At 45.7% G+C, this 26,478-nt stretch overlaps 1 protein-coding gene across 2 annotated transcripts in view; it reads left to right on the forward strand.

Annotated features, from left to right (window-relative positions):
• Positions 1-3,043: 3,043 nt before the first annotated feature.
• Positions 3,044-26,478, forward strand: part of WDR76 (WD repeat domain 76) — a 35,857-nt gene continuing 12,422 nt past the window's right edge. Inside the window, exons 1-5 of one of the 2 annotated variants that reach the window (XM_069624189.1) lie at positions 3,044-3,352; positions 10,939-11,232; positions 19,058-19,150; positions 20,524-20,582; positions 21,706-21,835. In XM_069624189.1, coding sequence (XP_069480290.1) covers positions 3,275-3,352; positions 10,939-11,232; positions 19,058-19,150; positions 20,524-20,582; positions 21,706-21,835 — 654 coding nt within the window. In that variant the 5' untranslated portion in view covers positions 3,044-3,274. The remainder of the gene's footprint in view (positions 3,353-10,938; positions 11,233-19,057; positions 19,151-20,523; positions 20,583-21,705; positions 21,836-26,478) is intronic. The other variant, XM_069624190.1, reaches the window with a different exon arrangement.

Raw genomic sequence — 26,478 nt, forward strand, 5'->3', positions numbered from 1 at the left:
TATCTTCGGCTCCCCCAGGGTGGAAAGGGTCTCGGATATGTTGGGAAGGGGATGTCTCTCCACAACAATGTTCCGATTGAGGCTGCGCAAGTCAACACATAGTCTCAGATTCCCATTTGCTTTGACTACCAGAACAATAGGCGATAACCATTCAGTTGCTGTTACTGGCTCAATTACTCCTTTGTCCACCAAATCATTTAACTCATCACGAAGATTACTTCTCATCTTCAATGGCACTTGCCTTACCTTGTGTACCACCGGTTGTGCACTATTTTTAAGCTTAATGTGGTGTTCGAAATCTCTGAGCTTCCCTAATTTCTCAGAAAACACCTCAGGAAACTCTCTGGTCAAGACATCTTCCACTTCAGCAATAGTTACTGGTTGAGGGGCATTCGCCTGTATTCTTACACCCAAGTTCTTTTGATCCTCCTAACCTAATAGAGAGGCTCCCTTTTTTGCTACCAGAATGTTAGCCTGGCATTCTTTTCCTTTGTACCGTACATTTGCGGAAAATTCTCCCAATACCTCTATTGTGGATTCTCCATATCCACAGGCTCTAACATCAGTGGGGCTGATTATGGCATCACTCTTTTTCAATATGTTCACTAAGGTATCCCGTGACACTATGGTCCAAGGGGAGCAAGTGTCAACTTTCATGACCAAACTGCGCCCATCAATAAGGAAGGTGTCTGCCGGTCCCTTCACCTCACCTGAAATGGCTGAAATTTCAAAAACAAACTTGGGGCCTGGTTCCTGAGTACTCGATACTTCCTGAATATTGTAATTTCTCCTGACCGATTCTTCATTGCTGGGCCTGTTCTCCACTCTGGGTTCAAGAAGATTGATGGAAGCAGCTTTACACACATTTGCAAAGTGCCCTCTACTCTTACACTTAAAGCATTCAGCGAATCTGGCAGGGCACGACGGAAAGTTGGCACCATGTCTGGGGTTACCACATCTAGTACATGCATTCCTCGCAGTCCAATTTCCTTTCTTCCCTGTGGGAATGTTTGCCCACTTCTTCTGATCTATGGCACAGACCGACATGGCTGGTGGAATTTGTTTGTCACTCTTGAGCTCCTTGACATATAGGGACGTCTGTTCAATGCTCCTCGCTAATTCAAGTGCCTCATCCAGCTTCATATCTTTGGCCAGTAACTTCTCTTGGATCCTGGCGTTATTGGTGCACCTGAGCAACTGATCCCTGATTAGAGAATCAGTCAGGTGCTCAAATTCACAAGAGTAACTCAGCGACCTCAAGCATGCAACATAGGATTCAACAGACTCCGACTGTTCTTGTACTTGCTGGAAGAATGTGTGCCTTTCGAAGCTGATGTTTTTTCTGGGTTCAAAATGGTCCTGTAGTTTTTTGAGAGCCAATGCATACTCATCCGCATCACCAGCCTCCAACACCTGGTCCCCAGCTAGCCCGTCGAAGATCCTGCGTCCTTCCACGCCCAGGTTGTGGACCAAGAGGGCCTTTTTGCGAGCTGAGGAAAATCTGTCTCCGCCCATTGCCACCAGGTAATTTTCAAATGTGTCCTTCCACCTGTCCCACCTGATGGGGGGACGGCCTGGTTCATTGAGAAACGAATTGGGTGGCGGAATTGATGCAGCCATGGTAGACACTGCCTGAGCTTCTCAAACTGTGATTCCAGGGACTTCTTACAATTCAATTATATGAACTGCGGGGAGTCTTCAACTGTAGTGTTCAGCCTTGTGTGCACTCTCACTGTGTAAGGGCAAGAAAAAAAAATATTTACTGGGGTCCTTTAAATCCAGCCTGAATGCACATATAAACAGCTTTGCTGTGCGAGCCCTCTTGGAGCAGCTGATCAACGCGAAACTGGCGCTCCTACGCCACTCCCAGGCGTGGGAATGAAGTTGCTAGGCAACGTTGGTCACGAAGGGAGGACCTGAGTCCACGGAGGCTGACACGCCTCCAACAGTGCGTGCGTAACTGCACGCGCCGGCTCCCAGGCAGCTCCCCCTTGCCAAACGCTGACTTGCCTGCTGCAGTTCTGTTGGACGCTTCCCTTCCGCCGCCGTCCTGCTTCCAGTGGGCCGCCTGCTGTCGCCGTGCAGGAATGAGCAGTTGAAATGGGAAGCGCGTTGGGGCTTCAATCAGGATCAATCAGCACAACAAAACCAAACGAGGCACCCAGATGGGTCCGCACATCCCATGCTTGTCGCCAATGTAAAGTGAAGCGATCCGGACAACATTAAAAGCTTCAAGATCCTTTATTCAGGTCAAGACTGTGGCGACAGCAGGCACTGCCTTTCAAGGCAGAACTCAACTGAAGCTTAAAGAACACACGCAAATAAAAGTCATAAAGCAAGTGAATGGAACACTGTGATTGATCTACATCCACATCTTGAACTATGTTACATGTAATTCATTTCCCAGTGCGTGCTTACTAATATAAACATAAATAAGTAAACTCAACAACCACACAGACCATGAAGAATCCTAATCCAGACTACACACTCAACCCAAGAAGATGGAGGCAGTAATGCTTATTTTGTTGGCAAGACTACCTTGTAGACAGTTAACACTTTTGGCGTTTTAGTCATATGCACGTGCTGAACCGGTGACCTTTTTCTCTCGTCATTCATGATCATTTCACGGCGTCATGCCATGTACTATATTATATATCCCGTACCTTTTAAGTCTCCCCTGGTCTTCGGGCCACCCTTTGACCACTGAATGAATGAGTGATCCTGAGCGGCGCTCCCACGTGCCTAAACTCCTTTCCCCTTTTCAGCAAAGACTTCATAGACTGAAACAGCAGGGGAGCCTGGAAATGTACGGGGTACCAAAGGTTACCTAACACCGGCATTTTTGTCAACAGCACTGCAGCATGGCGGAACCTGCAGGCGTACCATACCCATACCGTTTATACAATTGGGGTTCTTTTATTGCTTTTAAAGTCCAGAGCTGAGTGAAAAGGCCTTGCTTGCCTGTGGGGGTGGGGGCGGTGCATTCTTGGGTGGGGGCGGGGTGAGGGCTGTTAGGTAATGTAACACATTCTCGGTTATGCAAGAGCAGAGTGGTTTCCCTGGAAACTGTTCTCCCGCCCCTGCGGGCAGGCTTGTGACGTCACTTTCGGGGCCGGCTCGTTATGAAACTACAAACCAAGCTGGCGGGAAAAAGAAGGGAAGATCGGCTCAGAGACACGGTCCGAGACAGGGAGGCTATAGCGCGAGCTCCTGCATCCAGAGAGAAGCGTGAGAACGACGAGGAAGAGGAATAGAAATAGAAAGAACAGCGAACATGGCCGGTGTGATGGTGGAGCGGCTTCCGCTGGCAGAACAGGAGAAACTCTCCCCTGCAGGACTACAGAGGTTTCAGGTAAGGTGGCAACTAGCAAGACTGACCCTGCCCTTCCCCAGCCCGCTGCTGGCACAGCCCCGCCACCAGGGCATCTACTTAACCCGCTCTCTGCCTTCCTGCCCCCAGTTCCGGACAGCTTCCGCCATGACCGCCCCTTTTCAAGTACCTATCATCCTACCTGTCATCTCATCGGCTTTTGGCGGGTGACACTCGCCATGGAGTCAGTTCACCCACCCGCCCGCCAATCCCCGTGCCCACCCATAGGCGTCAATGGGGAACTCGGGTGAAAACAAATGTTATATTCTACCGCCATGGCACCCATGCTCCTACTGCACCCCTCAACCACCCCTGCTGCTCAAACCGTGGTCCAATATATCAAGCCCAGTGTGTTCTGCTCACAGCAGCGGCAGCCCCCATTCAGTGTCGTGCCCGAGCTATGTTGCCTCCTCGCCATCCTACAGAGCCCTACACCCCCGCCCACCCCCCCTCGTCCCATTTACTGGGTCATGCATGGTCCCTTCTCCGGCTCTTCTTATGGCGCTGCAGCCCACCCTGGCCCCAGTTGCGTCCCTGGAAATCAGTATTGGGGGGGGGGGGGGGGGTGCACAAATAAAACAAGGCGGGAGGGGTGGTGGCACATACAATAAGCGTCAGCAGGCCACACGGCTTAAAGTGTACCTATATTTTACCGAGCTGGTTAATAAAGATGCATGTTCAGATTAGGTTTAATGCAAGTTTTACATCAAGTCAATATACGTCCTAAAAGTTAACTTGTGTTCACTAGTTGGCAAAATGCCCTTGCACTTTGCCAGAGTAAGAGATGGCCTTCTTTTAATTGAAGCAGATGTCACTCCCAGCAGAGCTTCAAATAATGTGTGGTTAGAGGTGGTATTTAGCAAGAGACATCCCTTCCAGCTCAGCTTTAAATAACAGCTAGTCAAAGAGTCAGTTTAACAAAAGAGATCTCACTCATACTTCAGTTTTGATAGTCAAGGCCAGTCTAACTTATGCAATATCACACAAAGGCGCTGCATCCCGGGGGGGGGAGAGGAGGCAACGGCTCCCTTGTTTTTTTTGTTTTTTTTAGAAATGGTTGCAGGAGTCTCACTTTGCGCCTGTAGAACTGTCTGGCTGTACATCCCAGTGGTGGCTGGTGACATTTTTAATTGGAGGGCTGTAAATATTCCCCCAAATATGCTAGTGTGATGGATGGAGAATAGCGAGTATTAGGGGGGGGGGCTTCTCACACCCTGAGCACATTTTTAAAATAATGGCTTAACATTTTGCATTTTACTGCACACTTTCTTGAAAAAATTGGTTTAAATGCTAACATTTTGCAATTGGTTTTGTAGGGTAACTCATGAAAAAATCCAATAGATGTAAGTTACCAACCATGCAGCCGAGCATTTCGGCGAACACATTTTCGTGATGCCTTTGCACATCATAGATGCCTGGATTAAAAAGCATCTTCACACTGGCTGCACCAATAATGCCAGTATTACCATATAAGCACGCATTCCTCTTTTCTTAGCCACGCAATAACACTTAAGTTGCTTGCTTTGTCGTGGATGCCCAGTAAAAAATGCCATGCCTGCCCTCTAGGCCGCACAGCGCTTCGCACAAGAATGTTTATTTTTTATTATTGGGCATCTATCATAGAGCTCACACAAAAAGTACAGGTCAACATTCTTGATTAAGTGAAAGGGGTGCTAATTAATTGCCTATCATGCCCTCCAATTCTGTCCCCTCAGTGGTGGTCTATCCCTAGATTACATTGGTGTACCGCCTATCTAGGGTGAGGGGACAGAAGAGGCTGACCTTATTTAGACTACAAATGTTTAGCCCAAGCCCAGAGCTCCACACGGAAACGACACTATCAATCCAAATCCTGGCAAGACGGTGTATGTCTGGATAAATAGTTTAAACAGGAGAAATAGGATATTTAAAACAAAACGTAACTTGGCAGAGGGTGACCAGTTATCAGTTGGGCATCCCTTCTAGTATCCGGTTGACTGGTTTCAGTGTCTCAACTGGGTGCCGCCACTTTCTTTAGCACCTTTAGGGGCTCTTATTATTGATGGGGGGGGGGGGTGAGTGCAGGGGGGGAAGCACCATGAGTGCAAGTTGGCACAGTAAGTTTAATTTCCCTCACCCACAGGGCATTCACTACCTAATACGATGGGTTCTACTTGTTTCTAATCAAGGGACGAGAAAGGTGGCCTCATCGGGTTTTAGGGTGTACATTTACAACTCTGATATTGAGTCAGTCTCGTCTCTAGGTGCAGACGTGAGCGTCCTCCGATGACGCAGTATTTATTCCATCAAAGGTGGCCGGTATTCCATCAAACATACCATGCCTGCCCCCTTGTCACTCCCAGCGCCTCGTCCACATACATATACTTACGCATACTTAAATTAAATGTACCTTCTACCCCAGTCGTGATATTTTCTCACATCGCCCACGTAGCACAAATAGGAAACGGGAAGCAAAGAGCACTTAATGCGGCCAAGATCGCTGATGAGGAAATGCCCCACTCTATTTGTATGTGCGAGGAGGCGCAGACGCTCCCCCTCGCACATACACAAATGCAATCCCTCAGCCAGCATCCCCAATGGGCCATTCAAGGTTGGGGAAGCACACTCCAGACGTTGCATGGCTCATTGGACATGCATGGATGAGGAACAGAACACAACCAAATGGAGCCCCTTTTCCCTTTCACAGTTCAAGCCAAAAAGCAGCAGCAGGAGTGTTCTGTGTTTACACTGGGCTGGCTCCTAGGCTCCTCCATAATGGGCGAGACTGCCTGTGGGTCAGTGTCCCCTTACCCATTATGGAGAAGCGGATACTGTCTATGTACAGGGTCAGTGTGGCTGGAGATGAAATACGGTTGTCATGTACACTAACTGCACTATTAATGCATTGATTTTGAACATTAAAAGATCCATAGACATGACCTACAGTAGAAGGCTACCAGGGTAGCTCAGCAGGTTGAGTGATTGTTGCTAAGATCTTATATATTTAAAACTAGCTGTAAATGTTATCACTTTTTGCAATTGCCTATAATTTAAAAAAGAAGTGCTATAAAATGTGTTCAGCCATGGGCTGGTAGCTTGCTTCTATGCAGAGCGAGGACATTTCTGCCCCCATAATGAAAATCAAAAGTTGGCACCCATGAACCCACGGTTTAATTTCCTAATAATGGCTGTCGGCGCATTAGAAGAATTCTTTTGCGATTAAGCAGTTTGATAAGCATATAAAAGCTTTAGAAATATATCCAGTGGAAGAAAAAAAGGGGGCACACAAATCTCAGGGTATTTTGTGTGGCAGTCTGACAAAGTAATACATTTGAAAGAAAAAAAGCGAATATAGGTTTGAGAGGCATGTTTCAGTTTGGAAATGTCTTTTTTTTTTTTCTTCTTTTCTTGACAAGTGTAAGCTGCACATTTGGAAAAGTCTCCCTCGCCTAGCATTGCACCAACTCAACGCTCACTGCAAAGTTCTGAGCGCCACCTGCAGTTTTCTTTTGTTTCAAATCTGCATTTGCCACTTATTGGTATTATAGTTGGGGCCGCGGGTATCGATACATAGACTCCTATATCACTGGAGGGAACGTCGACTGGCTGTAATGGGGAGATGGGAGGGCTGCCAACACTTTAATATAATTTAAAAAAACGCATGCCTACATGGTGAGCAACATGACCTAGAAGGTAGGAGAGGTCATTGTGCAGGGGCATTTCTTCCTCCTCTTTGTTGTTCTTCCTCCCTTCTCTTCTTTTCTTCTTCCCAAACTCTTCCAACTAAAGACCTACAGTCCAATAAATACCACCTTGATAAACCCCACCACGTTATTGCCCACACAGAGCATCCCAGTCCCACGTTTGCCCTCCCAGGGACACCTTTCTTCCTGTGCCCTAATTACCCAATATCCTACCCAAAAATAGAAACGCCTATCAAGCTCCTCTGATGATTGATTGGGAGAGCCAAAGTCTGCAAACGGGACACCTGGGCTCCTAAGGTGCACCCTCAGGCTTGCCTTTTGTAAGTGTCCTGCAGAACACCAAAGCTGAGGTCTATAGCTTGAAAGGGTGGGGGGGGGGGGGGGTTATGTAGATGGGGGGGGGGGGGGAGGGTGGAGCTTCCTTAGTTGGTCAGTGTTATCAAGTAGAATGGCATCGGGGCAATCAAATAGTGTATGGGGCACCAAGATGTAGAGAGACTGGCCAAAAGGTCTCCCTATTGACTGCTAGGAGCATGGGATGCCAGACTACAGTGGCACTGCTCACGTCACATAGCGTAAATTAAGCTATCCTGGAGATTGTAGTAGGGTGTGCAGGTGTAACCTTACACTTTTCCAATCCATACAAATATCCTAGGGGCTAGGAGAGTTCTGGGCACGTAGTTTAGGAACCCACCGTTGCAACAGGTGAGGGTAGTGGTCACTACCAGCGGAAAACGTGCCACATGACCTCACAGGTTTCCCTAGGGGTGGCGGCTGGCCTGGTGTAACAGGTTCGCACAGATAACCTTTTTACATCCAGTTTTCGCCCAAGCCTCCTCTGTTCACACGACCTGGGGTTTTATCTCCACGCAGGTCCCGTGGTACCCGGCTGCCATGAGTCCTACCCGGGCCTTTGTTTATACCAGCACCGCCACACCTGCCCCCTGATCCTCTCCAAATTCCAATTGGTGGTCAAATTGCTTTCTCCTACCCATCAGAAAATCCTAGGGGTTGAACAAATCTGAGGCCAATTCCCAGCGTAGCTGGGAGCAGCGCCATGGAGGTGGCGTAATCTTTGTTTCTAACAATGCATAGAGCACTTTGGTTGAGGCCAGAGAGCCACTATCAAAGCTATCTACATTTGATTTATCATGGGAATGTTCAGATGGTGCACTTGCTCACTTGGCAAGAATAAGAATTATTATTATTATTTTTTATCGGTGCGCTTGCATTGACGTTGCACATTGTCCAAGGACATTAATAAAGATGTGAGGTTTCTGAGTTCTTCAGGTATGCTGGCCGCTGCCAAGTTCCAAGGAGAATTTGGGGTACCAGCAGAACTCTTCCATCAGACCAATCCCTGTCGGAGCCTTAGAATCTGTCTGAGATGTTCAGAAGGAGGTAGGCTTTAGTAGAAGTGGATAGCATCAGTACCAACTTTATGGGCGCATATGCAATGCCAGGGTGTGGCAGGGAGAGTCTCTAATGCTTGTCTCCCCCTGAGATACTGAACTGCTTCTGAGTAGTGACTTTTCAAGTGTGCTCCCTATACTCTGGCACAGTGACTTGAAGCTGGCTTCCTGGTTGTAGTGCGCTCTTGTGCTGTAGCTCACTTCAGGATTCATATAGCTACGGTCTGTGCTTGCATTGTTGAAGAACTTGGTTTACCTGCTTTTAGTGGCTTTACATACAAAGATTCTAAATGTATGCACGTTTCCCCATATGAATATTAATGAGGGATATCTTGAAAACCTGTCAGGAATCCGGCCCCCGAGGACCGGAGTTGTACAATCCTGGGCTATGAGATGGAAGCATTAATAGCCTGCACCATCTATCCAACCAATTCTGCCGCCTGCGTTTACTCCTATTAAAATATTTGTATTTATTGAGCGTAGAGCTAGCTTCAGGAAGTAATAGAACACTTTACAATCATAAGTGGACGAACCCTGTGAGGGGAGCTAACTGGAGGGGGGGGCGGGCAATTTGTCAACAAGGGATCAACAAGCAACCAGGGAAGGAAACCATGGTGAGCAAATCACTGAGTCTCGGTTTGTCTCCAAATCTCAGTGAATTTCATGGTTTCCTAGATTTCAGAGATCTTGCCAGTGAAGAGGTCTGTCTTTTCCTAGTTGGTTACTTCAAAGTAGGTACCGCTCTCTGATTCACTACTGGGGATCCTGCCACACTGGGTGCCAGTAATCTGGACAATGGCCTTCGCCCAGGTGGATAAGAATATGTAGGTGCCTTCAAGACACGTCAGAGGCCGGGGTTGATGGGAATAAAATCTTAGGCTGAATACAATCTTAGACTGAATATAGGGGCCAAAACCCTATGTAGTTTTAAATCTTATTCTAACCCTTTGGGTCGGCCTCTGGCCAACTCGTAGAACTGGGTTAAAATCTTCGAAATCTCTGTGCTGTATGGTTGGAGTTAAGAGGTCGAGGGTACCATGTGGCAGGGGGCAGCCAGAGTGCAGGATCACTATAAAGAGTGTGAACCACACCAATGAGGGTTGTGCAGTGTGCAGGTCTTGCTTAGAGCACTGCCCTAGTCCATCTTTATAGGCTGGAATTGCTGGGCCTGTAGGAACATAGTAAATCTATGTTGTGTGGCAAGCAATCACTTCAGGCAAAGGGGCCTCTGCGCATTCTCCTGTTGTGCAGAGAGCTTAGCAACCCATTGAACAGATGATGTTCTTGGCCAGCAAGGCTGGTTTAGGCCATCAGAAGACATTAAAAAAAAAAAAAACATGGCCAGTTAATTAATGCAAAAAACCGAAACATTCTGGCGCAGTGATGCCACTGAATCCCACGATGTCCCTACTTCTGATGCATTTGTGTAACTTGGAGGCCACTGCACCAAGGAGTCTTCCTGGTAACACTGCCAATGGTGTTCCACCTAACTTCACCACTCCTGCTCTCAATCGGGCCTCCCCGCTATACCCCTCTAGTCGCCCTTACCCACCCTGCCATCCATCTCCCCAGTTGGTGCAACAATTGACCTACCTACAGGACTGAATCTTGTTATATACCGTCATCCACCATGATGCTCCCCTTTAAAGGAGTGTTGCCCCAACTCCCCTCATTAAACTCTTGAACATGCTTCCAGTTGCATTGTCTGCCCCCTTCGTTTCACCAATGCCGGGTAGTTCCATCTTTAGCATCCTTTCCAAATCTCCCTCCAACGTCTGAGGTTGTTTCATCTCGGGCTTCCTCGAGACAGTTCAAGCCACTGCCTCTGCTTTCTAGGTCTCCCTCGCCCTAATGTGATTCTTGTTCATTTGTGGATCCCTTCATAGGCAAAATCCCTCATAGCAGTTTTGTGATCTTGTCTATAGGTATTGAGCTGATGCTGGCCACCCTCTTTCAAAATACTTTCCTCTTTGCTTTCTTCTTTAAACACGACCTAAGGATTTCCCAGCACCTCTACATCCTCCTCCACAATTCTGTCCAGGTCAGAGATCTTTCTTTGGCGCTGGTAAATAGTTGAATATTTGCCGGTTGGGAAGTGGGGGGAGCAGACCTTCTTTTGTTTCCTCTATTGCAGACAGATGTGGTGGTGATGGGTTTCCTGAGCTCTAATAAATCTCTCCATTCTCATTGTGTGCAGATCTTTCAAAAGCGGTTGTCTGGCATTGCCAGCCTTTTATCTGCAACTCTTGCCATACTTTTTCCTTCAACACCTGTCTCGCAGCTTTTCCTTGGCTGAGTGCTGTTTTCTTGCTGGTGGATTTGCTGCACTCTGTTATTCCAGCCGTGCAACCAGAGTGTCTTAGTGTACTTGTCGTGAAACCCACAGATACCTCCACCCTCAATTCTGACCTGCACTAGTATGTATGCATTCCCCTATTTGAAGACCCTTCTTTTTCTGATTTTGTTGGAACAGGAACAAACTCCCAAAGAAAATCCACCTACTGAGAGTACACCCCGAAGGTCTGTGCGCATTGCCCTGGAGAGACTACCTGCTGCCCTCTCTGGCACGCCAGGACAACTCGCACAGAAACGCAAACCACAGAAACGCCTCCTGGAGGAGTACTCCAGGAGTGAGGAGTCTACTTTGAAGAAGATGACAGTCCAAGGTCTGGGCAAGGCTCAGCCGGTTCAAGAGCAGACGCAGAGTGTAAACGAAAGTGACAGCGATCCGGATACTGAGGACTGTGATGCAGAGGAAGGCATTCTGGTAAGATGGCTCAAAGGTGGCATTCCCAGACAGCCAAAGGGCAATTTGATATATTTTTGATTTTTTTTTCTCCAGAAAAAGCCATGCAGGACTCTTCTCCCTCCTGATCCTCCGCCCCCCCACCTGATGGGTAGAACTATAGGGTTAAGTCCCATCTTATTTGGAGCATCATTGGCCGTCCATATGTGACAAATCAACTTCCAGGGCACCCATGGTCCAGTGCCGAATATCTAAACCATCAATCAGCCCCACACCTTTAGTACTCCACAATCGTAATGTTCAAGGATACTTGGTCTTAGCAGAAAGGGAGCAAGGAGTCGTAAAATGTCACTAGGGACTTCTGAGAAGGACGAGGGGAACAGAACTACACTGTTTTCGTAGAAGCTCTTGGTGCTTGACGGGGTTGAATCAGTACCTGGGCACTTTGCAGCACCTAAGACAGATTTCCAGACGGGAGGCAGTGAGGCTGGACAGGCGGCTGCATGCTGACCTACACAGCGGCTCAGGGTCGGGAATAGTCTCAGTGCTGGTTAGGCGGGACAAACACTGGTCGAGGCGTCTTGGATGATGTTGGCGACAACAGTCAGTGCTGTAGTTGTTTGCCATTTGAGGGGCTCGACTGTCTCAAAACTGTCCTTTCAGGCAGACACTGGTTGATGCTTGTCGATGCACTCCTCCTAGCTTCTTTGCTGGGCTTGTGCCATCCTTTAAGGCGGACGGCGAGGAGATGAGTGTTGCAAGTAGCGGCCTTGTCCTTCCAGTTTTGTTCAGAGACTCTCGAGCACTTCCCACCTAGTAAGCTTGTTGCAGCGCGTGCTGGCTGGGTACCGGTTCTGGAGCTCCTAGAGGGTCCTCTGGATTCATCATTTCCCTCTGTTACCTAGGGGATGCTTATGGGCGGGATCTTGCTTTGCTCTTTGAAATCCTGGCCTTCCTTCTCTGGCGTGGTAAGCTGTAAGGCGGACTATACCTTCAGCCAGGGTTCAAATGAGCCCTTGTTACTGCTTGCAAAGTCTTCAGATCTGCAAAAGAGTGACTCAACCCTCTTTTAAAGCCAAATGGGCCCCAGTGATTGGTTCAGGCTAAGCCTACCTTAATGGACCAATTCTGGGTCCCGACCAACAATCTTCTGTTATGCGTGAAGTCATAACCAGAGTGATTTGCAACAGGAAAGGTAAAGGGGTGAAAACATGTGCTACTATGTCCGACTCATCTTCCTGTCTGTTACGGATCAACGGGTCTCTAGTTCATTGACCTGTGGTTCCTGATCAAGCGCAGGTTTCCCTTGAAGTTGTGGTGAGAACCAAATCATTCTCCTTCCCTCTGAATGGGTTCGCCCTGCACGGGTTGCCTAATGTAATGTAAACACATGTACCGGACATGACGGCTCACTGTCATTGATCCTTTAGGGTGGGAGCTGGCTTCAGGTTGACACAGATGCATCTCGAAGGGGTGTTGGTGTTCCTGTCATTTGTATTTATTTTATTTGTATAGTGCACAAGGCTAGAGGGCATATCTTAGATCAGCATGTACATGTTTAAAGTTACAGCAAGCAAAAATATTCACAAGAATAGATAAGTTACAACAATCTGATAACAATCATAAAGTAATGTACGTAGATTTGCAGTGTGATGGGCAATAGGTAGGCAGGAGATGGGATCAATTGGCATGGTGAGGCTACTGGTCACATGTAACGGAAAGCCAAAGTTTGGCTTTATGTTTGAATAGTGTGGAGGAGGGTAAGGTTCTAATGGTGAGTGGCAGTGTGTTCCAGAGTTTGGCAGCTAAGACAGGGAAGCTAGCACCTCCAGCTGTCTGTAGTTCGTATCTGGGGATCGTGAGGCCTTGTGTTTGGGAGGATCTGAGAGATCATGTCGGTACTTGCTGGGAGAACCGGGAGGCTAGGTAGATAGGGGCTTGGTTGTTAACACATTTGTGAGTAATAACCAGAGATTTCAGTGATATCCTCTGGGCAACTGAGAGCCAGTGTACACTCTTCCTAGTTTCAGTGATGTGTGCAGATCTAGGAATGTTAAGGGGTGCTCTGATAGCATTATTTTGGGTGATCTGAAGCTTGTTGAGGTTGCGTTAAAGATATAGAGCATTGCAATAATCAAGTTTGGACATAACCAAGGTCCTAGCAAGAATAATGCAGTTCTGAGTGGAAAGGAATGGGCGGCAGGCAGTGATCAGCTTACATGTGTAAGGAGAGGTGGCAACGACCACATTAGTTGGTCTGTTGAGCGAGGGTGTGGAATCGAGGTAGATTCCTAGTGTTTTTGTCTGTTGAGCGAGGGTGTGGAATCGAGGTAGATTCCTAGTGTTTTTGTATCCTTGGATACTTTGATAGTTACCATCGATATTAAAAGTGTTGAATGAAGGGTCAAGCTTATTGAGTCTTTGTTGGGTGCCAAGGATGAGGAGCTCTGTCTTGTCATTGAGACAGAGCTCTTGTTGAGCCATCCAAGCTTGGACTTGTAGATGTTATTCAGGGCTTAGTCTGCGGTGTATTCACCAGTGATGGGGATGTGCATCTGGGTGTCATCAGCGTAATTAGTATAGGTGACGCCCAGATAGTCAAGCACGTCAAAAGTGGTTTAGTAAATACATTATAAAGTGTGGGGGATACACAAGACCCTTGTGGGACACCACAAGAAACCAGAGTTGGAGCTGCCGACGCGGTAGGGGAGAATACTCTCATATGCCTGTTGTCCAAAAAGGAGTGGATCCAGTCAGTCGCTTTTTCAGAGAAGTGGGCAGCTGTTTTCAAGTGATGGCAGAGGATTTGGTGATTGACCAAATCGAAGGCAGCTGACAAGTCTAGCAGTAGAAGGAGGGCCAGTTTGCCTTTCTCTTAGATCCTCGATTGGAGTTTTGAGATTTAATAGGGCTGTTTTAGTCCCATGCTTGGGTATAAAGCCAGATTGTCTTGTGCCGAGTAAGTTGTTGGTTTCACGATTCTTCTGTATCTGGATTTAGGCTGCTCTATCTAATATTTTTAGGAGGAAAGGGACAGTGGTGATGGGTCTGTAGTTGGATGGTGTCGCAGGATCCAGTGTGGGTTTTTTTAGCAAGGGGATGACCCAAGCGCCCATAAAGTTGTTGGGGACAATTCCAGAGTGAAATGAGGAATTTATGAAAGTGGTGATGAAGGGGGCAAGGTCATGAGCCGATTCCTTGATAGGTGCGGGGCAAGAGTCACCTTGGCAGTTCGAAGGTTTGAGGTTACTAATGTTTTCCACCTCAGGAATAGTGAGGGGTACGAAACTAAAAGGGGTGTGGGTGAAAATGTTGGTGGCTGTCTTAAGTGTAGGGAGTTTAGATTGGGATATGGCCGAGAGGGAGTTTTGTTTGGCATTGATTTTGGCTTGTAAGGTGGATATTTTAGTGAGGAGGGCATTTTGGATATTATTGCACCATGTACTCTCTTTGCTACATGTGTCAATGATAGGCGAAGGGGATTCTAATTCTTTAAGAATTTTAAATAGCTCCTTAGTGTTGGATTCTTCTTGTGAGATACACTGGTTGTATGTCTTTTTTTTTTTTTTTTTTTTTTTTTTTTTTTTTTTTTTTGCTTGTAGGATCGCTTCTCCAGAGTGCTTCAGCCTTCCGTTTTTCTTTACCCAGGGCTCTAAGTTGTGGTGTAAACCAGGAGTTCAAGTGGGCTCGTTGTTTCGCTTTCCGCAGTTTGAGCGGTGCTGTGGTGTCAAAGGCTTTGAGCAGTGTTTGGTTGAAGGTGTCCACTAGGACGGTGGGGTTGTTGTGCTGTGAGGCACAATTGTTGAGAATAGGTAGGATGAGGGGGGGTAGTTTGTCCATGGTGGTGTCCTTTATGTCCTTGTAGGAATAGGGGGGAGCTATTTTAGGTTTGGGAGAAGGGCTGGTGGCAGGTATTGAAAGATTATGATGTGATGGTCAGACCAAACACAGGCGGAGTTGGAACTTATTGATGTGCTGCAGTTAAGGTCTGCAATCCAATCGAGCGTTCTGCCCTTGTTATCGGTGGGTTCGAGGATACGTTGCTGGAAACCCAAGTTGGAGGTGATATTGTCAACCTCGGTGGCCGTGAGATCCTTAGGATCTGAAAGGCCAAGGTTGATGTTGCCTAGTAAAAGCACTTGGGAGTTAGGCTTGGTATTGTCAGTAAGGACCGATGTAATATCCTTTGCGAAGGAAGCAATGGGTCCTGGTGGTCGGTAAATGAGGTGTAGTGTAGCTGTGTTGGTCGGTGACAGGGATAGTTTAACTGATGGGGATTCTGCAGAGCTGAATTTGTTGTTGGGATGAGTCTCTTGTGCCGGTCTATAAATGCGACGCCGCCCCCTTTGGAGAGGTTGGATTGGCGGTCGTTCCTAATGATGGAGTAGCCCTCTGTGATGGCAAGGCCCAAGAGTGGGCTTTAGGTGGCATGAAGCCATGTTTCTGTGGTGGCGATGAAGTCGAGGTTTTGGACGGTGATGAGGTCTGAAATATCGAGGGCGTGGGCAGTAAGGGACCTAGCATTGATGAGGGCTCCCTTTAGTTCTTTGGTGTGGGCGGTCGCATGGTGGTCAAGTGGAGTATGCAAGGTTGGCTGTGTGGTGATGGAGTGTGCTGCGCTGGGTGTAAGATATGTGAGGCAATCTGGATCTGAGTCTGACGTTCCTGTGTTGGAGTAAACACGGTTGATTAGGAGTGGGTTTGGTTGCGAAATGTTGAAGCCGCAAGGCAGGTTCATTGAGATATGGGTTGGTAGGGTCGATAGTAAGTTGGTTAGTTATACTATTTTGTGTGGATGTGACGGTAGGGGAGAGAGGGTGAGAAAATGGTAATGTGTTTTGGAGCATGGTGGTGGGGTATGTACTGAGGTGGTGATGGAGAAACTCAGCAGTGGCGACAGGGTGTACCCGGAGCGCAATAACTATTTGCCATGAGATGATCATGTGTGAAGAGGAAGCTGGCAGTGTGCTGCAGCATCGTATCCCGGCAGAGGAGGGCTAGTGATTAGACTAGGTAGTAGGTGTTCGCTATGGAGGCGCAAAGGGACATATGCAATAAAAACAGTGCTGTTGTACCGTGTGTCTCTAAGGAATCTGAACATGCATACTAGACACATATAAATGAGCATGCCATGCAATGCAATGCAAGGCAGTACGGATGAGATGGGAGAAGGCCCAATAGTATGGTTACTAACTTCAGTTGTTAGGGCGTGGCTATGGGCTAGTTGCAAAATGCAGATCGATGACTAGGTGCAACAATAAACATAATGCTAAATTCAAGTATCACGCACCACAGTAGGCTAGGTGCTTGATGCAGAATGTCTCAGCACAACGGTTCACAGCAGGGCGACAGGCTAGGTCCTGAATACCGGTGGTTAGGCACAACAGTGAGCTTAGAGCTGAATTGTCAGGGCACATAGGCCATAGTCGAGGCACAGCAGTAGGTTAGGTGCTAAATACAAGTGACTAGACACGACTGTGTAATAGATGTTCAGTTAGGGTGTCAGGGTGCAGCAATAGGCCAGATACAAAATACATATGATTAGGTGCCGCAATGAGCTTGATACAAAGTGAAAAGTGCCAGGCACAGCGATATGCTAACTACTAAGTACAGCAAGTAGTGACACGTAATCTTGGTGCTGAATTTAAGTGTTAAAGCGCCGTGGCTGTGGCTCAAGGACGGACAGTAAGTAATGAAGCAAGATAGAATAACAGCGGTCTGCTAGGTTAGGAATCGTACAATCACAGTGACGCACTTTACAAATTACAAGGTACATAGAGTATGGCATAGGATGTAGGCACATGTAGCAGGATACACCAAATCGGGTATAAGTCAGAAATCGGGGCATGTGCTAGTACAATAGATATTACATGGGGTACGTTTGTTCGTATTTAAATTGGTCGTAACATAGGCCTGGAGGTAATGCCTCAGTAGTCTTCACGTAGTCCTGAAGTGAAGGTGGCGCAGTGTGGGTGTGGGGGCGAGTATGGACAGCAAGTTAGTGAAGCCACACGTGAACCTTCTGCTGCGAAGTTACAAAGGGGATGAGGTGGTGTAGTGTGATCACGTAAGAAGCGCAGGTACAAGGCTCTTACCTAGATACGATGATGATCATGTGTCGGGAATATTAGGTTAGGTCTGTGACCAGGCCTGCTTCAATTAACTCATCAGTATGTGCTGCTACCAACAGAACTGACAATGAACAGGGCAGATCCATTGAGCCATTGATATTTAAATAGGGTGCCCCACCCTCCCCTCCCGGGGTGCTTTCATGGGCTCCTGGCCGTCACATTCCAACTAATGGGGACTGGGCGAGGGATGGAGCTGTAGGCCGTGTCCACCCAGAGTACATGGGTCTGTTTTTGTTGTGAGGTGAGCATGAGACAATCTGTGCGTATTAGCCCCACCGTTTTTAATCTATCATCATTCAAATTTCTTAAATAGAGGCGAGTGCACGTTCGATATGGTGGTCGAATTCCTCACACCATGTACTCGAGAGTACCTCACAGACCGATCATGCACCTAGAGTCTATACCTTGAGAAAATGTGCATAATTAAGAAGCTCATGTCCAGCTGAAATAATGTATTTATCACAATCGGGGGATTTGCAAAGATGGACATAGACAAAGGTAAATTTGATGAGCCTAATATATGTTGAACCAAGTTGTGGATTTTTCTTTAATCCACACATGCTTTTCCTGTTTTTCTTATATGCATTTCTCATGGGTGGATCAAAATCAATTGATTATAAAACTTATGTCAGTAACTGGCAGCAAGCACATGCACCAGTTCGTCGTTGTTGGCTATTCACACACAAATGTGTGCCATACTGTGCTGGATTAGTTTATGTACGTTATGTTTATAATGTATAAGAATAAACCATATATCTATGGTGCCATGAAATAGTTTAGTCTGACTGGTTCTAACTACTGACCAGATGGTATTGGGGGGGCGGGTGGGAGTACACATTTTTTTCCTACATGTCATAATGGGGAACTTTTGGGCTGTTCACTCTTGAGAGCCTTTGCAAGAGAAGCCATGGGGAAGTTCCTGTATGATTGGTGTTCCAGTGAGGGGGGAGTCTGCAACAGAGGGGAGCCAGTAAACTGCACTGATGGTGTCTGACTAAGCTAGGTTCTAGGCCAAGGCTAACCAGGGACCATTCCTGCTTGGAGCATTGGGATTATGCCAAGAATGTGACTAACCAATGTCGGAAATGCCGCCTGAGCCTGTTCAGGTTGTAGAGGTTTCCTGCTTGGTGATGTGGCGCCTGCCTCTTGAGCAGAGCATTCAAAACCTGATGCTTTTGGGACTTCCTGGTGACGGGATGGGAGCCTTCTCTGAAAGGGCTTTGTTCCCCAATGTGAACTATGGTTTCTAGCAAGTGCTGAGTTTGTCTGACCACCTGATCCTACATTAGGAACCAATTGCCTCTGAACCCCTTGTTCCTGTAGGAAGTTTCCCTGAGCTCTGTGAAGCCTTTAAGATCTACGTAGCCGCAGTGTGGGTGCATGAGGGCTGTACTAAAGGACACGATGTGGGCCTGAATGCCATGAGTACTGTAATGAGGAATGAGTGTCCCCAGCTTTACCCCAGGATTTGCGATGTATGCCCTTTCGCTCCTCTTGTATAGTGGCAGAATCTGGTAGGTGGGATTTCAGGCTCTTGACCGAGTGAATTTTCTCAGTCTGAGCCTCTGACTCTTTAAAGGAAGGATGTTCTCATTCCTTGTATTAAGTGGCGAGTGTCTAAACCCGAGTCTACGACTCCAGTTGCAAGATATTGCGCGGGTCCTCCATTGGAACTCGTTACTCCTTCTGTAAAGGGCTGTTTCTTTCTCTTCCAGAAAACCCCGGCTCCTCTGTCTGAATACGAGATGAAACGTTTGCAGAACATCCAGGACAATGCAAAGTTTTTTGCTGCATTGAATTTACTTGAGGTTGGTTTATATTTTTAGTTGATATAAAAGTAGTGCAATAGTTGGGGAAACTAAATACTATTCAACAATAGAATCGTTTTTTCTAACTTGATTAAGGGTTGGGACGAAATTGCCTAACGTGAAATGACCGACCTCACCAAAAGACCTAAAACGCACACCACGAAAAGTAACTACCAAAAGTTCGAACCTTTTGTGTTGTCTTTGTCTATTGGTGGGGTCAGTCTGAATTTTATTTTTTTTAAAGACTGCATGGGTGTCCCCCGCAACACCCTGCCCACTAGACTGTACAGTATAGTGAGCAGAGGTTGCGGGGGGATACCGCTGCAGCTCTCCCGATGGAGGCAGGGGGGGTAGGCCAGGGGCTGCGGGGGTGTCCCACGCAACACCCCGCTCACTATACTACACAGTATATTTTGTCACGGTCACCATGGGGCGAGTGCATTTCTCTTAGGCCACGTATGTTTACCAAGGAACCCGTCCTGCAGGTCTAGTGGGATATTAAGAATTTGCAAGGCCTGCTCATGTATTACCACCCAATCGGGTATGTTCAAGATTATGCCAACAGCATGCCCATACACAGTATAGTGAGCAGGAGTTGCGGGGGAAACTCCTACAGCTGCCCGGGAAGAAAAAAAGAAAAGGACCCTGCAGCGCTGGTTCCCGATCACGGAAGTGAAAGGGAACCGGCGCTGCAGTGACACGGCGTGAAGGCAAGGTAAGTATGGTGGTGGGGGGTGTGTTGTGGGTGGAGGTGTAGGTTTGTATGGTTTTGTAATGGATGTTTGCATGGGAAATGTACGACGTTTTGTAGTGCGTACATTTCCCATGCGACTATTTCCGTCGCGGGTTATTCCGCTGCGGAAAATCACACAGATCTGATTACAAGATCATCTAGATCCTTGTCAACTACTGCCCCTTAAAAATCCCAGGAGAGAACGGTGTCCCATGGCCCTTTTGTGTGGCCCTTTTGTGCACCAGTGCTGCACACTGCTCCTTCCCCAAGTGTGGCTTTGGAGCACAATCCCAGGAGGCACACGACAATTTTTTTGGGGTAAGGACTGAGTCTATTTGAGAATGGCTGTGCCCATAAGCATTATATGCTGTTGTGGCCACCACCTTAGTATGTCCTGTGCTTGGACACAGAGCGGACTGCACTGTGCTCAGAGCCAAGATGGGCTAATGATGACTATCCTTGGTAGGCGACTAGAACTGATAGTGCTTAGTACAGTGCTAGCTAGAACCGCATGCCATTAAGTGGGTGTCTAAAACTGACAACCTATTCCTGTTCACTGCTTCTTCATCCATGCTTGTTTCTCTTTACAGTTATAAAGCTCTGTTGAATTTGAAGTTTTTGCATTTTTTTTTTTCGTCAGACTGCATCAGCTCTTAAGAAAAAGACAAAAACGCATACTCCATCTCGTGGACTCAAAAGGTAAATATATGAGGCCTTGCATCCCCATCAAAGGAGATCCCTTTCATTGTACTCTGGCGTGTATGGGGATGTTTGAAGATTGTATTTTCCATTTACTGCAAGCGAAGTGTAAATGTCAAATGAGTGTTACTTTGGATGGCAGCATTGTATCAAATCCGATGAGTGCTTATGATAAGTGGTGTGCCGTGATTTGGAATGAGCCTTTCGGGGCAGGCCATTCTGCCGCACCACTGTGGCTGCAGAGACGAGCCAGCCAACTCGACGCTGCTCATTTGGCGCAATGGTGTATTGGGCACAGCTGTGCCGAATTCTCCCTTGTGCCGAACAGGCATAAGGAATCCGTGAACGCAGGTCTCTGGTGTTCAGGGCTTGACACTTAAGACCTTAAAAAGAACATACTTCTCCTGCAATATGATTGTATGGTCAGTACAACAATTTTGCATCCAAAAGCTATATGTTGCGTTTGGTGTTGTGACTAAACGCCAAGCCTTCAAGAGCGGAGACAAGGGTTCCGAAACCATTAGGTAGCGGGAGGGAAGGGTGTGTGTGTGTGTGTGTGTGTGTGTGTGTGTGTTTTTTTTTTTTTTTTTTTTTGGCCTTCAATGATCTACTGCTGGGGCCAATAGATCTGTGTCCTGCTGACAAGGGATCTGCAGTAAAAGAGCTGCTCTTAAATGTGCAGCGCCAAAATGTCCTGCTTCGGATGAGCAGCACCATTTACAGAAATCGCTACTAAATATTTTGTCCCTGTCACCATGGGGCGAGTGCATTTCTTAGGCCAAGTATGTTTACTAAGGAACTCGTCGTGCAGGTCTAGTGGGATATTAAGAATTTGCAAGGCCTGCTCATGTATTACCACACCACCCAATCTGGTGTGTTTTAAGATTATGCCAACCGCATGCCCATTTGAATGGGCTGGATGCTGCCACACATGTTTTAGTTTTCACCCTCGCTTTGTCTTTTGTTTCCACTGACCTGCCAGGAAGAAACCTTACTAGCCCAAGGCCAAATCTCCTGTGAAGGACATGTCTATCTTGTTGCCGTTGTCTGTAAAGGGTGGCATACAGCATTCCTATTCATCCTGTGTGTGTTTTACTAACACACCACCTTCTACTTTCTCTAGAACGGTACCGAAAGTGCAAGAAGTAGAGGGTGTTCGGCGAAGGTCCATGCGATTGCAGAGGGTCGATCCATCTGGGACACCGCTGCCGGAAGCACCAGTGCAATGGGATCCTCTTTCTGGTGATGATAACGTAAGATTATGGCGTGTCGTGGGACTTCCTAGAATTCAGTCTTATTCGCGCTCTTTCTTTCTCTTCTCCGCTGCAGCCTTCAGACCACATACTACACCTGGCACACTAAACTAACATGTCGGGTAGTTAAAATAGCAAAGTTTCTAACCCACTGCAATTTGTGATGTAAATTTGAACAATATATAAACCACATGAAGTGGACTATTTATGAGTTGGGCTGATAACTGGGGAATCTTCTTACAAACTGTTTACATCTGGCATCAATGTAATATTTTTTTTGGTCTGGTTGACCGCATGCAGTTTTATTATGCCGAACAGAAGTTGGAAATTGTGCTCAAGCTGGCATTTTGGTTATAAAAAAGCTTGCGACCTGGCGTTTGCGGGCTTGTGGTGTGCATTTGCAGTAATAGCCCAGCATTCCTCAGTATTGACCCCGGACACTGGTTTATGTTCAAGCAATTCTTTGCTGAAAAAAGGCTGGGTTTGTGGGGAATTTTTACATTTTATTATCTTTATTTTCTTCCCCCCTCCTCATGATTGAAGGATTTGCTTTCTGAAGACCCTGGCTTCCCTCTGTGGAGGTTGGTTGTAAGCTTTGTTTTGAATTGTGTTAAGGAACCTGAGGGGCTATGTTCTGAGACTGAACACTTGTGGTTGTAATGTAATTGAAGTGCGATTGACCCGCTCGGTAAAGGGGCTGTCACCCTGCGCCGCCAGAAACATGTAAGGAAGGTCTCAACATTTCACACTGTGATAGAGTTTGCCTTGTCGCAACTTGTTTGAGAACATAGGGTTCACCCACACCCTAGAGAGTTTACTAACAAACAAGAGAAGAACTCAATAAGTGCGCCAGAGCTTGTAGTATTTGCGATAATGGTTAATCTTTTATTTTCAATTGGCGTACCTATCTTGTTGACACGTGTTTCAGCCCACTGTGCCCTTTCTCAAAACCGAGCTGATGAAAGCAATCGCACTATTCTAATTTTACAAACAAATATCAAAAGAACAGTGACATGAACATTGTTGTACTCAAACATTGAAAACAAAATCAAACATTGTTGTATTTAACCACATTAAGAAACATGAAATTCACGAGTATAGACAGAAATTAACGGAATGGTGTAGTGTCTGGTTGGTTAGGGAGGGAGAAAAACATATTTTATCAATTTCTTTGCAAGGGATGCATGCTTACTACATCTAATGGCAAAAATCCGAAATCCTGATTCAAAAGTGTTAGTGTATAATGGTGTACAGCTCATTCCAAATGGTCCTGGTTGATGGTCATTTTGCTCATGTTACACAAACTTAACCGTGTGATATTCCCCTCACACTATCTAACATTTACTGGCTCTGTTACCAGTAATTTGCATTTGTGCACTCGGTTAGTTCCCATGCTCGAAGGCGTGTGTGTTTTAAACAAATCTTTGCAAATTCCCACTATATAATTACATGCAATTCAAGGCTTAGTGATAACTTTATCTGTGCTTACTTGATTGTCTTCCAATGTATTCCATAAAGCTATCTTTTCATACTGTAACAATTACGTCTTAAGTTAAAAATAAGCCTACATGAAAAAAGTAGTAATAGAGCGGTTACTCACCACTCCGTTCAAATCCGAAAATGTTTATAAGGAAAAAAATGCATCAAAACCTAGAGCGAAATGTTTTCTCCTTTTTACCGCTTTTGTTGAAACCTAGCTGTTATATATCTTGCATAAGTTTTAGATTATTATTCACCATCACGTTTCCCCCACTTCTGGGTGCAAAGCAATGCTTTCCTCCCGATCACAGGAATGCCTGCTTGTTTACTATTTCTGCTTCAGAGATTCATTACGTCATCACGCATATGCACAGTGAAGTAGCACGTATTACATGTTCGTCTCGGTCGGTATAGCAACCATATTTTGGGCTAACCATATTTTGGGCTATCGATGTCTTTCTATTTAGGCTATGTTGTGATTTAATGGAACATTGTCGCCATGCCTTGAGCAGACATTGGCCTAAACGGCCTATTGCTGAAATGGATACTTTTAAAAAAAAAGTATGAACGATGGCCATACTTAAATAAAATGTCTGCCTAAAGGCTAGCCAAGTTAATTTTTTTTTTACTTTATCATATTTTAATACTGCTGAGTTGGTTTATATGCAGTACAACCTTTTTAATTTCATGAAATACAGTCATCCATAGATAATGGGATAGCCTCGCTTTTGAGACACCTGCCCCCTAGTGACAACAGAAACTACTTGTGTATAAGTCACCATGATAGAGAGAATAGCAGATATTGGACGTTTACTATACATTTTTCTTGGCGCCATTGCAGTTTGAAAGTATTCTATTTTGATAAATGTATTATTAAATAGTAATAACATTTGTATATAATGCTGAATAGCAATCAAGTCCTCAATTTACACTGAAACCTGTTATCACAGAGAAACTTGTCTTGATGATAGATGCTCCAAATTTCCACCGTTCTCCCTGAAGCCCAGCAAATGGTACCCATATGTATAACTCCAATTAATATGAGTCCATAAAGAGTTTCACATATTTAAAGACATTCAGCATGATTAATTAGTATACTCAACCATTTATACAAATCTTGTGATCTATGTTTAGCCCAAATTCAGTCGATCGCAGTTGGCAAATTAGCCTTGCTTCGTAACGTAAGTTCCTTGTTTCCTCCCCTTTTTGTTCAGGGATACCTTCTGGAGTCCTATAAATAGTAAGTCTTTCTTGCAGTCCAGTTGATGTATTTTCTGCCAATGGTAGTTTCGGATCCTGGCTTCCAATAGTAGAGAAATGTTCTCTAATCCCCCTTAGCTCCCGATTTTTGTGCTGTCTATGTAGCTTTTTCCGCAGACACATTATTGTGTAACTTCAAATTTAGACTTGCGATTCATCTCATTTTATTACCTCTTGCGTTCACAAATCTGTGTTTGTATAAGCATATTTACACATGGTACATGTACCACATTTGCGGAACCCTTTATTTGATACTTGAAGCCATGACACTGGTTGTCTTGGACATATTAGGTAAGATGGACTCTGTTTGTTCTTTGGCGTTAGAGCTTTAGTGAAAATCACTCTAGGCTTGTATCTTTGAAGATCTTTATCCAATTGAAGTAGGTACCCATTCTTATTAAGTATCTCTTTAGTTTCGTTGCGATTCTCATACTATTAGTAATCTTAACAGCATGTGTGTCCGTATTCTTTTGTTTGAATGTCTGTTCCATAGTTACACCTCTAGGCGTATTTTGTTTTTGCCCAGTTGGTCCGCTTTCTGAATAGTCATAGGCAAATATACCCTTCTTTGAAATCTATCTGCCAGTAGGTTGCATTCCTCTTCGAAACACTTCAGATTAAGAACAATTTCTTCATGCTCTAATGAACGCCCCTGTTGGTATATTTCGTGTCAGATTGTTGACAGCTTGTAGCCTAAATACTTCTGTAGGTTTGCGATATGTTCTGTATCATCAGATACAGAGTTCTTTAGATCTAGAAAATCTATTTCTTGGCTACTTCAATTCCCAGTAAAACGAATACCAAAATCATTTTAGTTCAATCTTTGGATAAACTCTTCTGGCTCATCCGATGATCCATTCCAGATCAGTCGAATGTCATCTATATATCTGGACCATGAAACGGGTTTCTGCATATAGATTGAATCGTTGTAGATCACGGCGTCCCCAAAAATGCCCATTAAAAAAAATGTGCGAGTGCTGGGTCATATTTGTTGCCCATAGCCACCCCTTGTGTGTGCTGGTAATGGGTATTTTTAAAGAATACTTGTTGTGATCTAGTGTCGCTTGTAGCATCTCCTTAAGCATTTCCACATGCTTGTAATGGGATGCTGGCCATTCTGTAAAAGTATATTGAAGTGTTTTCATTGGTAAATGATGTTTGATAGAAGTGTATAAGGAGCAGACCTCAAGCGTAGCCAAAAGAAAACTAGGTTCCCATTTTATGTGTATGATGTCATTCAAAATGCTTGTAGTGCCTTTAAGATATGAGGGCAATTGAGATACCAGAGGCTGTAAGATATTGTCCAAATATTGTGAGTGGCTCTTTTGCCCATCCTATCGCACTCAAAATTTGCCGAGCCGCTGGGATATTGTGTGTGTGTGTGTGTGTATATATCTATCTATCTTGGGCAAAAAATACATAGTAGGTAAGGTGGGTTCTTTGATAGTCAAAAATGCCCACTCCTGATCGGTTATAAGGCTTTGTCTGTGCCATTTCAGAATTAGTTCCTGTAGAAATTCTATTTGTTACTGGGATCCAATAGTAAAATCTTATAGCACACAGGGATGTTAAGATGTAATTGAGCCATTGTCTTGTAGTCACACCGAATAATTACAATATTTCACCCTTTATCAGCCTCTTTGATTACTATCGGACTGCCTTGCATTAATATGTCAAGTGCTTCCAGTTCCTTGTTCAAGAGATTGTTTTTCCATTTGTGTTTCCTTGTTTTACACTTGTCAATTCTATTGATGTCGCATGATTTGCTTTCTGAAGACGCTGACTTCCCTCTGAGGAGGTTGGTTGTAAGCTTTGCTTTGAATGGTGTTAAGGAACCTGAGGGGCTGTGTTCTGAAGACTGAACAGTTGTGGTTCTATACATCCTTTTGTGTGGCTATGTTTGC

Source organism: Ambystoma mexicanum, chromosome 11 (assembly GCF_040938575.1).
Source record: "Ambystoma mexicanum isolate Mex_15411 chromosome 11, UKY_AmexF1_1, whole genome shotgun sequence".
Lineage (NCBI taxonomy): Eukaryota > Metazoa > Chordata > Amphibia > Caudata > Ambystomatidae > Ambystoma > Ambystoma mexicanum.